This window comes from Ranitomeya imitator, chromosome 8 (assembly GCF_032444005.1).
Source record: "Ranitomeya imitator isolate aRanImi1 chromosome 8, aRanImi1.pri, whole genome shotgun sequence".
Taxonomy (NCBI): domain Eukaryota; kingdom Metazoa; phylum Chordata; class Amphibia; order Anura; family Dendrobatidae; genus Ranitomeya; species Ranitomeya imitator.
The window spans coordinates 5,787,621-5,800,685 of record NC_091289.1 but is presented as its reverse complement, the minus strand read 5'-3'; the positions used below and the strand labels follow the sequence as shown (position 1 = coordinate 5,800,685).

The following is a 13,065-nucleotide window of genomic DNA, read 5'->3' as shown; positions in this document are numbered from 1 at the left end:
AGTGTCCCCCAATACACTTAGTGAGAGCAATCTTACAAGGCTTTGTCACATTTTTGGTTCTGGTGCGTTACATCGGAGTGAGATACCACCGCAGCCAGAAAATGGGGACAATTGTGAGGAGTCCCCCCAGCTGAGGACAATGCAGCGTCCTGGCTGAGGTATAAATAGGCACCTGATGTGCTCCCTATAAGGGTGGGACGGGCGCAGGGCTGGGACCCCATACAGTCCCCCCTCACATATAAGCTCCACTCACAGCCGATGCCGCTACACTCATCTCTGCAACCTCCGCCATCATGGACGACATCTACAAGGCAGCGGTAAGTGACTATACGATGTGACGCCTCTGATACACTGTACACTTCATTGTCTCACCTAGTTCTAAATCTTTGCTGCCGGTAAATGGGAACATTTGTGTTAGCAGCCAGACACAAAATCCTGATCGAATACAACACACAGGTGAGAGTTTGTTACATTGTATCAGGTCTAGATCCTCTGTGACCTGAACAGTCTGAACTCCAGACTGATACATTGTAGCCAGGCTCGGACTGGACCACAGGGTAACAGGGGAATCCCCCGACGGACCCCTGTGGAGACCTGGGCCCCCAACCTCACTGTATGGGCAGCACTTGGCATAATTCACTGGATTCACTCTGTACAGAAAAAAGCAGCATCTCATCATTCATTATCCAAACTACCCAGTGTATTAATAGAGTTATAGGTAAATTTGTGACAAGGGCCTCAGAGGATTGTCTGGCCTGGATCCAATTGTACCAAGTCCCCAGCTGTGAGATGTATTAGATCAGAACAAGATTACAGCCTCAGCTATTACTCCCTGTTATCAGCCATTACTGGGGAGGAGACTACAATCTATTACTCCCTGTTATCAGCCATTACTGGCAGGAGACTACAATCTATTACTCCCTGTTATCAGCCATTACTGGGGAGGAGACTACAATCTATTACTCCCTGTTATCAGCCATTAATGGGGAGGAGACTGTAGGACAGGAGCCTACAAGCTATTACTCCCTGTTATCAGCCATTACTGGGGGAGGAGACTGTAGGGCAGGAGCCTACAAGCTATTACTCCCTGTTATCAGCCATTACTGGGGAGGAGACTACAAGCTATTACTCCCTGTTATCAGTCATTACTGGTGAGAAGACTGTAGGGCAGGAGCCTACAAGCTATTACTCCCTGTTATCAGCCATTACTGGGGGAGGAGACTGTAGGACAGGAGCCTACAAGCTATTACTCCCTGTTATCAGCCATTACTGGGGGAGGAGACTGTAGGACAGGAGCCTACAAGCTATTACTCCCTGTTATCAGCCATTACTGGGGGAGGAGACTGTAGGACAGGAGCCTACAAGCTATTACTCCCTGTTATCAGCCATTACTGGGGGAGGAGACTGTAGGACAGGAGCCTACAAGCTATTACTCCCTGTTATCAGCCATTACTGGGGGAGGAGACTGTAGGACAGGAGCCTACAAGCTATTACTCCCTGTTATCAGCCATTACTGGGGGAGGAGACTGTAGGACAGGAGCCTACAAGCTATTACTCCGTTATCAGCCATTAATGGGGAGGAGACTGTAGGACAGGAGCCTACAAGCTATTATTCCCTGTTATCAGCCATTACTAGGGGAGGAGATTGTAGGACAGGGTGAGTGACAGGAACATTCATGTTCTTGATAACGGAATCTGATGATCGAATAAATACTGGAAATTCCAGATTTTGACTTTTTTGTGCACGTTCAGAATTTTCTGCACTTGATAAACTTGTAATTTTGTCTCTGGTCCTATAATCCGGAGTTCTTCCCGCAGGACAAGGAACTGTAGGATCATTCCTGGGGAAACAAATCCTAATGTAGAGCCTAGAGAGGTTCAAGGTGTTCGGTGCCTCACTTGTCTGCAGAGAATTCATAGCTGCATTTACAGACCTGACTATAGATGATCCAACATCACAGGGATCGTCCTAATTCCCAGAATGTGTCCTCGTATGTCTGAAGTCATGTGATCCTCACTATATATAGTAACATTACTGGAGACAATGGAGATTATCACCCACCTGTCTATTCTACAGAAATCCGCACAGCTCGAAATAAACCACTGAGGATTATGGAACATATTGCCACTCAGCTTTGATTTCCAAAAAGGGAATATTCTCCACCTCACCATTAACCCTTACCTTCCTGCGGAGTGACCTCAGATTCTTAATGTAACAAGTCCATTCATGAGAGATCAGCTGTGACATCACTGAGAATGCCTCCTATCCATCACCAGAGATCAGCGGTGACATCACTGAGAATGTCTCCTATCCATCACCAGAGATCAGCGGTGACATCACTGAGAATGCCTCCTATCCATCACCAGAGATCAGCGGTGACATCACTGAGAATGCCTCCTATCCATCACCAGAGATCAGAGGTGACATCACTGAGAATGTCTCCTATCCATCACCGGAGATCAGCGGTGACATCACTGAGAATGCCTCCTATCCATCAGAGATCAGCGGTGACATCACTGAGAATGTCTCCTATCCATCACAAGAGATCAGCGGTGACATCACTGAGAATGCCTCCTATCCATCACCAGAGATCAGAGGTGACATCACTGAGAATGCCTCCTATCCATCACTAGAGATCAGCGGTGACATCACTGAGAATGTCTCCTATCCATCACCAGAGATCAGAGGTGACATCACTGAGAATGTCTCCTATCCATCACCAGAGATCAGCGGTGACATCACTGAGAATGCCTCCTATCCATCACCAGAGATCAGCGGTGACATCACTGAGAATGTCTCCTATCCATCACCAGAGATCAGAGGTGACATCACTGAGAATGCCTCCTATCCATCACCAGAGATCAGCGGTGACATTACTGAGAATGTCTCCTATCCATCAGAGATCAGAGGTGACATCACTGAGAATGCCTCCTATCCATCACCAGAGATCAGAAGTGACATCACTGAGAATGCCTCCTATCCATCACCAGAGATCAGAGGTGACATCCCTGAGAATGCCTCCTATCCATCACCAGAGATCAGAGGTGACATCCCTGAGAATGCCTCCTATCCATCAGAGATCAGCGGTGACATCACTGAGAATGCCTCCTGTCCATCACCAGAGATCAGTGGTGACCTCACCGAGAATGCCTCCTATCCATCACCAGAGATCAGCGGTGACATCACTGAGAATGTCTCCTATCCATCACCAGAGATCAGAGGTGACATCACTGAGAATGCCTCCTATCCATCACCAGAGATCAGCGGTGACATTACTGAGAATGTCTCCTATCCATCAGAGATCAGAGGTGACATCACTGAGAATGCCTCCTATCCATCACCAGAGATCAGAAGTGACATCACTGAGAATGCCTCCTATCCATCACCAGAGATCAGAGGTGACATCCCTGAGAATGCCTCCTATCCATCACCAGAGATCAGAGGTGACATCCCTGAGAATGCCTCCTATCCATCAGAGATCAGCGGTGACATCACTGAGAATGCCTCCTGTCCATCACCAGAGATCAGTGGTGACCTCACCGAGAATGCCTCCTATCCATCACCAGAGATCAGCGGTGACATCACTGAGAATGTCTCCTATCCATCACCAGAGATCAGAGGTGACATCACTGAGAATGCCTCCTATCCATCACCAGAGATCAGCGGTGACATTACTGAGAATGTCTCCTATCCATCAGAGATCAGAGGTGACATCACTGAGAATGCCTCCTATCCATCACCAGAGATCAGAAGTGACATCACTGAGAATGCCTCCTATCCATCACCAGAGATCAGAGGTGACATCCCTGAGAATGCCTCCTATCCATCACCAGAGATCAGAGGTGACATCCCTGAGAATGCCTCCTATCCATCAGAGATCAGCGGTGACATCACTGAGAATGCCTCCTGTCCATCACCAGAGATCAGTGGTGACCTCACCGAGAATGCCTCCTATCCATCACCAGAGATCAGCGGTGATGCACCGCAGAGAATGGTATCACTGGGGATTTTGGCAGTTTTGGGGTCTGTTCCTCTGGGTCCCCCCCCCCCCCCACATTAGGTGACGTGCCCTCTGGACTATATTTTGGCCCCTCTTGATGCTATTCCTGGCTGAGGAGATAAAGGCTCCTGGATTCGCTGCCAGCACTGGGAACAAGGTGTTTTATCCCGATCTCCGCCGTTTGTATCACTGAGCCAGATATAATCCTCCGGCCGCGCCGATCGCCTGATTGGATTTAGTACAGTGATGAGGGCGACGCTTCGGAGCATCCGGTGATTGCTCCATTGTTCCATCATCACAACTGTGTTTATCTTGTAAGAAAAAGAAGATATTCAATTATTTATTCCAAGATCTGCGCTTTATGTCTGTGAACAGAAATCCCCTCCAGTCCTGTGCACAGCTGAGGGTTTGTTACAATGGGCGTCGCATATATAAAGCTCCTATTAACAAGTTTTTCCATCGTAACTGACCTGTTGCTTTTTATGGTTTGTTGTTAATAATAATATTGTGCATTGACAGCGACACTAATTATTGTTTTTTTCCTCTTTTACTTCTTCATCTTTTTAATTTTCAGGTTGAACAACTTACAGACGAGCAAAAAAACGGTAAATATCCAAATAATCTGGAAATTTTCATTTCATAACTGTAAATGCTTTGCTTGCTGTCAGTGAATGGAAACCGTGAGGAGCTGAAATGCCATCCTGATCCTCTCACAGCTGAGGGTTTGTTACACTTGTATCTAGTCCATACAATCCTCTGCGAGCAGCACAAGTCTCTCCAGTCCTGATATTTTGTTACAATGTATCAGTTTGCAGCGGTCAGGGAGTTTATGTCACAGAGGATTATTTAGATTCGATCCAAAAAGTAACAAACCCTCAGCTGTGAGAAGCTATTTGTACAGGTTTTCATTCTATCTATAAAAAAATGAATAATGAACTGACAAGAAGCAGAAGACAAGGCGCCTGATATATGTTATATGTGCGCTCATTAGCAGAAGTTCACAATTAGAATTTACCACTTCCACTTATAAGAACTGCTCTGCCTGTGTCCCCATGATAACACTTCCTGTCACTCTGCTGGTAATAGGCATAGCGATAAGAAGTTGCCAGGAGTCTTTTGGGAAAATGAGCAGATGGACAAATGTAGATTCATCCTGTCCTAAAAATACTCCACAATATCCCAATAACTGGCTACAAATGACATCATTCCGATTTACAGTTTCATAAAGTTTTGTGTTTTGTTTTTTCATTTTTTTTCCAGAATTCAGAGCAGCTTTTGATATTTTCGTCCAAGATGCGGAGGACGGATGCATCAGCACAAAGGAGCTGGGCAAAGTGATGAGAATGCTGGGACAGAACCCCACCCCCGAGGAGCTGCAGGAGATGATAGACGAGGTGGATGAGGATGGTGAGAGTTGTACTTTATAGATCACATATAACCTGACATCTTATGCTCCAGTCCCATCCAGAGCTGCAATCACAGTTCAGCTGCATGAGCAGCATCACTGAATATGCAGCTCAGCCCAGACACAGAACCACCAGGGGGCAGCAAAGCACAACTGTGACTGCAGCTCTGGGTGTGAGTGGAGCACTGGTGGAAACAGACAGACGAGACCCCTGTGCAAGAACAATACATGGGCCCTTACAGTCCAATAGCTCCTCATAATGCACAATTCCATCTGCTTTGGAGGTGACCGTGGCCCCCTGATCTCCGGGGCCCCATCTCCACCCCTGGACTGGAGCACAATGATTAAAGTATGAAAAGTCTCAGCATGCTGCATGTCAGGAGGCCTGATGGGAGTTGTAGTTCTGGGGCTGGCAGTGTATGATGATGTTCATCGCTGGCGCTTCCCTCCTCCAGGCAGCGGCACTGTGGACTTCGATGAGTTTCTGGTCATGATGGTTCGGTGCATGAAAGACGACAGTAAAGGGAAATCCGAGGAGGAGCTGTCAGATCTCTTCCGCATGTTCGACAAGTGAGTGATGAGGGACATTGTGAACTTGCCCTTTAAGACATAATGCAGCAAAATCCTCTGGTCAGCATTAAAGGGAGTGTGTCAGCCCAATCTAAGCACACGGCCTTGTAGGGGATGTGGCCCCTATAATCATCGCACCGTTAGTGATCGCGGCCTCCTCTGCAGAAACTACAGTTCTGATCAAATATACTAATTAGGTGCTTGGTGCACTCTGGGCGTGACCAAGAGCCACGGTTTTGCATGTCCCCGCCCCCTCATAGATGATTGACAGCACTGACCTGCTTGAGATTAGGCTGCAGACAGCAGCGCTGTCAATCACCTGCAGGTCCTTATGTCGGCTCCTATTCCTCCATCATGTCCATGTTCTGGAGACTTTCCCCCGACCTCCCGCATTCAGGACTGTTGGATCCCGGATGGTTGGGAGATATGTTTTATCCCCTGCACTGCCATGTGCTTAGTTTATACGGTCACTTTGGGTTGATTATGTATACCCCTCCTCACATGTAAAGCGCCATGGAATAAATGGCGCTATAATAATAATAATAGTATACGCTCCAGTCACATCCAAAGCTGCATCAACAATCACACACGAGGGGCTGCATTCACAAGTAATATTTTCCAGTCACATTTAGGTTGCAAAATTAAGTGATTGTGAGGGAAACCATGGAAAGACGACAGCGGCACAGGGCCGACCACTCAGCATGACCCCTGTGACAGCTGCATTTATTGTTCTGTTCACATTGGCCTTTGTTTTCACACAGATAGTGTACTCCAGTCACATCCACAGCTGCATTTGAAGTTCTTATACTCCACTCACATGCAGAGCTGCAGTCTAAATTCTGCTCTTTCATGCACTATGCTGGCATTCATTGTCTGAGGGTCTGAGATCCCACACAGGGCATCATCATAAAGCAGCAGGATGTGCTCTACAGGCCAACGACCAGCAGGTGGCAGCAGCACAGATCTGCAGACTGACCTCTGGCTGGAGACTAGAGATACAATTGCTGCAGCTCTGGATGTGAGTGGAGTTAGCAGAGGCGTATCTAGGGTTTCTGGCACCCGGGGCAAGAATTCATTTTGGCGCCCCCCCCTCCCCTTCCCCCCCAGCACATATGCAATTTGCGCACTTAGTCATGTACCCACAAGCTCCTCTCCCTAATGCTCTCAATGTTCAGTGAAAAACTGAGAAGCAGAAGAAAAGCTCGTTGTCACCAGACCATAAGTGTGAAAGTCACATATGAGTGACGTGTCCATGTGACGACTACTGGAACCTGCTGACCTGAATCCTGACATCGCAGACTTCTGAATTCTCACAACGAATGCACTGGACACTTTTAGGATTCTCCCTTGCTGGTGGACGGTCATGTCAGTACAAGCATGTGATTTGTATAATTCTGAACACATTCCGACTAGACGTGCCCGGCCTCGCTCAGTTCATTTTCATTGACGGAGGCCACACATGTCTAGTCAGCACGTGACCACATGTATGTAAATTGCCAGCACGAGAGAATCCTGACAGTGTGCAATGAGCACTGTGAGAACTCAGAAGTTTGCAGTCACGAAGAATGACTGCAGACACATTACAAACCTGGACATCCCCTTTAATGCTCCTAACATAAATAAAAACATGAGAGTTAGTCAGTATCACAATTAACATTTACATCCAGGTACCTTATAGATGATGTCGTCTCTGGAGTCGTTCTTCTTTTCTTCATCTTCACGATGCCCTTAAAGATACAAGTGTCATTATAATGCTCCTGAATGAAAAATTGCCCCTCACTATATTGTCTTCACAAAATATGACCCCCACACTGTTCCTCTTATGGTACATGCTCTTCACACTGACCTCTCCTTTCCATACCGGTCCCCTCTTCACACTGTCCTCTCACACTGTGTCCCCCATATAGGGCCCAGTATTTACACTGTACTCTCTCATCACACTCCCCCTCCTTGGTATACTGTCCCCTCCTGGCTGTGCCCTTACACTGCCCCCATGCTACGAACCCACTACTCAGTTTCTATTCTGTGCCCCATCACCCCCTTTGCTGTTCATTTTGTGTCCTCAAATCTCCCATCTCCACTCCAATTCAACCCCACACAATAAATCCCCCCATTACCCACACAGCCCCTCATCACCCCCATCTCCTGATCCCCCACACAGCCCCTCATCAACCCCATCTCCCCCTCATCACCCTCCCATTCCCCACAGGCCCTCATCATTCCCCAAAAAGGCCCTCATCACCCCGCTTCTCCACAGAGCCCCTCATCATCCCCCCATTCCCCACAGGCCCTCATTATCACCCACACAGCCTCTCATCCCCCATTCCCCACACAGCCCATCACCCCCATACAGCCCCTCATCACCCCCCTTCTCCCACACAGCCCCTCATCATTCCTTCTTTTTCCACACTGCCCCTCATCATGCTCCATTCCCCACACAGCCCCTCATCATCCACTACACAGCCCATCATCATTCCCCACACAGCTTCTCATCATCCACTACACAGCCCCTCATCATTATCCCTCCATTCCCCACAGCCTCTCATCATCCACTACACAGCCCCTCATCATTATCCCTCCATTCCCCACAGCGTCTCATCATCCACTACACAGCCCCTCATCATTATCCCTCCATTCCCCACAGCGTCTCATCATCCACTACACAGTCCCTCATCATTATCCCTCCATTTCCCACAGCGTCTCATCATCCACTACACAGCCCCTCATCATTATCCCTCCATTCCCCACAGCCTCTCATCATCCACTACACAGCCCCTCATCATTATCCCTCCATTCCCCACAGCCTCTCATCATCCACTAGACAGCCCCTCATCATTATCCCTCCATTCCCCACAGCTTCTCATCATCCACTACACAGCCCCTCATCATTATCCCTCCAATCCCCACAGCGTCTCATCATCCACTACACAGCCCCTCATCATTATCCCTCCATTCCCCACAGCCTCTCATCATCCACTACACAGCCCCTCATCATTATTCCTCCATTCCCCACAGCGTCTCATCATCCACTACACAGCCCCTCATCATTATCCCTCCAATCCCCACAGCTTCTCATCATCCACTACACAGCCCCTCATCATTATCCCTCCAATCCCCACAGCTTCTCATCATCCACTACACAGCCCCTCATCATTATCCCTCCATTCCCCACAGCGTCTCATCATCCACTACACAGCCCCTCATCATTATCCCTCCATTCCCCACAGCGTCTCATCATCCACTACACAGCCCCTCATCATTATCCCTCCATTCCCCACAGCGTCTCATCATCCACTACACAGTCCCTCATCATTATCCCTCCATTTCCCACAGCGTCTCATCATCCACTACACAGCCCCTCATCATTATCCCTCCATTCCCCACAGCCTCTCATCATCCACTACACAGCCCCTCATCATTATCCCTCCATTCCCCACAGCCTCTCATCATCCACTAGACAGCCCCTCATCATTATCCCTCCATTCCCCACAGCTTCTCATCATCCACTACACAGCCCCTCATCATTATCCCTCCATTCCCCACAGCGTCTCATCATCCACTACACAGTCCCTCATCATTATCCCTCCATTTCCCACAGCGTCTCATCATCCACTACACAGCCCCTCATCATTATCCCTCCATTCCCCACAGCCTCTCATCATCCACTACACAGCCCCTCATCATTATCCCTCCATTCCCCACAGCCTCTCATCATCCACTAGACAGCCCCTCATCATTATCCCTCCATTCCCCACAGCTTCTCATCATCCACTACACAGCCCCTCATCATTATCTCTCCAATCCCCACAGCTTCTCATCATCCACTACACAGCCCCTCATCATTATCCCTCCAATCCCCACACACCTCGGTAATCTCCTCACATGGCTGCATGCTGCAGACCCTCAGTCCTCCTCACACGACTCCAGCAGCTTCCTGGTTCCTTCACTGGACTGAAGGAGGCCCCGCCCCTTCCGGTGACATCTTACCTCAGCTCCATTCTAGACAGGCCCTGCAGTGCAGTCAGATGTTCAATTGTACTCATGTCCGTAAGATACGAGTACAATTGAACACTGGGAGCCGCGCGCTGCAGCGTCTCTGTGCCGGATGTCAGCTTGACAGTCCGACACAGAGAACAGCTGACTCCGAGTGCAGGGCGGCAGAATGCAGCTGCCAGGGGAGACATTTGGCGGCCCAACTGCGCCCCCCTGCCAGCTGCGCCCGGGGCACATGCCCCGGCTGCCCCCCCCTAGATACGCCACTGGGAGTTAGGAAAGTAAAAAATGACAAAGTATCTGTGAAGTCCCGCAACATTGTATCAAATTAGGGACAGAATTTGGGTAGTTGTTCCTGCGCAAGGCATGATGGGAGAAGGAACACAGATATTTCCAGATCTTCACATCTCTGCAGAAATGCCGACGGATACATTGACCTGGAGGAGCTGAAGAACATGCTGGAAGCGACCGGCGAGACCATAACCGAGGACGACATCGAGGAGCTGATGAAAGACGGCGACAAAAACAATGACGGCAAAATCGATTACGACGGTAAGTTCACGTCGGGAGCCGGAAATAGTCGCCATATCGTGATATACGGTGCAGGGCCGAGCGCTCGCGATACATGGGGCAGGGCAGTGCTTCTTGCCATATCACAATATACGGACAGGGCCGCGCACCTCGCCATATCGCGATATACGGTGCAGGGCAGTGATTCTTGCCATATCACGATATACGGTGCAGGGCTGCGCGCCTCGCCATATCGCGATATATGGTGCAGGGCAGTGCTTCTTGCCATATCACAATATACGGTACAGGGCCACGCACCTCGCCATATCACGATATACGGTGCAGGGCAGTGATTCTTGCCATATCGCGATATACGGTGCAGTGCTTCTTGCCATATCACAATATACGGTACAGGGCTGTGCGCCTCGCCATATCGCGATATACGGTACAGGGCAGTGATTCTTGTCATATCACAATATACGGTACAGGGCTGCGCGCCTCGCCATATCGCGATATATGGTGCAGGGCAGTGATTCTTGCCATATCACGATATACAGTGCAGGGCAGTGATTCTTGCCATATCGCGATATACGGTGCAGTGCTTCTTGCCATATCACAATATACGGTACAGGGCTGCGCGGGTGCAGGGCAGTGATTCTTGCCATATCGCGATATACGGTGCAGGGCAGTGATTCTTGCCATATCACGATATACGGTGCAGTGCTTCTTGCCATATCACAATATACGGTACAGGGCTGCGCGCCTCGCCATATCGCGATATACGGTGCAGGGCAGTGATTCTTGCCATATCATAATATACGGTACAGGGCCACGCGAATCGCCATATCACGATATACAGTGCAGGGCAGTGATTCTTGCCATATCACGATATACGGTGCAGGGCAGTGATTCTTGCCATATCACGATATACGGTGCAGGGCAGTGATTCTTGCCATATCGCGATATACGGACAGGGCCGCGCGCCTCGCCATATCACGATATACAGTGCAGGGCAGTGCTCCTTACCATATCACAATATACAGACAGGGCCGCGCGCCTCGCCATATCGCGATATATGTGCAGGGCAGTGCTCCTTGCCATATCACGATATACGGTACAGCTCCTCGCCATGCCGCGATATACGGTGCAGGGCAGTGCTCCTCACCATATCGCGATATACAGTCCAGGACCGCACGCCTCGCCATATTGCGATATACGGTGCAGGGCTGCACACCGTTGCGACAGAACCTCATTTCTTCATCTTTTCTCTCTTCATAGAATTTCTAGAGTTCATGAAAGGAGTCGAATAAAAGAAAATCGGACCCCCAAAAGTCTGAAAACTGTGACGACAGAGACCGATCCCACCAGACCCCCGTAATATAACATATAATATTTACTGGTGCAATGTATACAGACCCCAATAAAGGAGGCGACTGACAGAATCCCGCCATGGCGGACGACTGCGAATGTGTGGATTTCTCTAAATATCTAGAGGAAGTGTCCGGTGGTTCTAGTTTCCCCAAACACTAAAATTACAGGAAGCGTTCACAAGAAACGACGACTCCTCACCTGCGTCTTCTCATTTCCTTCGTGATCTTTGTTCTCATATTTTGCACCAAATATTTTAAAATGGCGCATGAGAGGTTCAAAATCCCCGGTCAGCACCGAGCTCATTTTCTCTCGTTGTTTATTTGCACAAAGTTCTGTTGGGGGGATGTTCCGCAGGTTGGGGATGAATGTTCTGCAGCTCAGGGGGGATGTTCTGTAGGTCAGGGATGAATGTTCCGCAGGTTGGGGATGAATGTTCTGCGGCTCAGGGGGGATGTTCTGTAGGTCAGGGATGAATGTTCCGCAGGTTGGGGATGAATGTTCTGCGGCTCAGGGGGGATGTTCCGCAGGGAGGATGTTCCGCAGGTCGGGGATGAATGTTCGGGGGGTGGGGGTGGGGGGGATATGTTCCGCATATCGGGGATGAATGTTCTGCGGGGGGGAATGTTCCGCAGGTGGGGATGAATGTTCCGCAGGTTGGGGATGAAAGTTCTGCAGGTCAGGATTAATGTTCTGCAGGGGGGAATGTTCCGCAGGTCGGGGGGATGTTCCGCATGTCGGGGATGAATGTTCCGTAGGGGAGGGGAATGTTCCGCAGGTCAGGGATGAATGTTCTGCAGGTTGGGAATGAATATACCGCAGGGGGGAATGTTCCGCATGTCGGGGACGAATGTTCAGTAGGGGAGGGGAATGTTCAGTAGGTCGGGGGGATGTTCTGCAGGTTGGGGATGGATGTTCTGCAGGTCGGGGGCGATGTTCCGCAGGTCGGGGGGGATGTTCCGCAGGTCGGGGGGGGATGTTCCGCAGGTCGGGGGGGATGTTCCGCAGGTCGGGGGGGATGTTCCGCAGGTCGGGGGGGATGTTCCGCAGGTCGGGGGGGATGTTCCGCAGGTCGGGGGGGATGTTCCGCAGGTCGGGGGGGATGTTCCGCAGGTTGGGGATGGATGTTCCGCAGGTTGGGGATGGATGTTCCGCAGGTTGGGGATGGATGTTCCGCAGGTCGGGGGGATGTTCCGCAGGTTGGGGATGGATGTTCCG

The 13,065-nt window shown here is 49.8% G+C and overlaps 2 protein-coding genes across 2 annotated transcripts in view; one reads left to right on the top strand and one right to left on the bottom strand.

Annotated features, from left to right (window-relative positions):
- The window catches only part of FBLN2 (fibulin 2), a 109,881-nt gene extending 97,652 nt beyond the window's left edge, over positions 1-12,229 (bottom strand). The window contains exon 1 of the mRNA XM_069736152.1: positions 12,049-12,229. The gene's annotated coding sequence lies outside the window, so the exon portion shown is untranslated. The remainder of the gene's footprint in view (positions 1-12,048) is intronic.
- On the top strand, positions 233-11,921 carry TNNC1 (troponin C1, slow skeletal and cardiac type). Its single transcript, XM_069736155.1, has 6 exons — positions 233-317; positions 4,576-4,606; positions 5,262-5,408; positions 5,862-5,976; positions 10,385-10,521; positions 11,758-11,921. The coding sequence occupies exons 1-6, from the start codon at positions 294-296 to the stop codon at positions 11,787-11,789; spliced, it is 486 nt and encodes a 161-aa protein (XP_069592256.1). The 5' UTR covers positions 233-293; the 3' UTR covers positions 11,790-11,921.
- Positions 12,230-13,065: the final 836 nt, after the last annotated feature.

What these genes read in the sequence shown, in the direction of transcription:
- TNNC1 (XM_069736155.1), top strand. Translation starts at nt 294, where the DNA reads ATGGACGACATCTACAAGGCAGCG. An exon ending in TACAGACGAGCAAAAAAACG is followed by an intron (nt 4,607 to 5,261) that starts GTAAATATCCAA and finishes TTTTTTTTCCAG; the next exon opens with AATTCAGAGCAGCTTTTGAT. An exon ending in CGGCAAAATCGATTACGACG is followed by an intron (nt 10,522 to 11,757) that starts GTAAGTTCACGT and finishes CTCTCTTCATAG; the next exon opens with AATTTCTAGAGTTCATGAAA.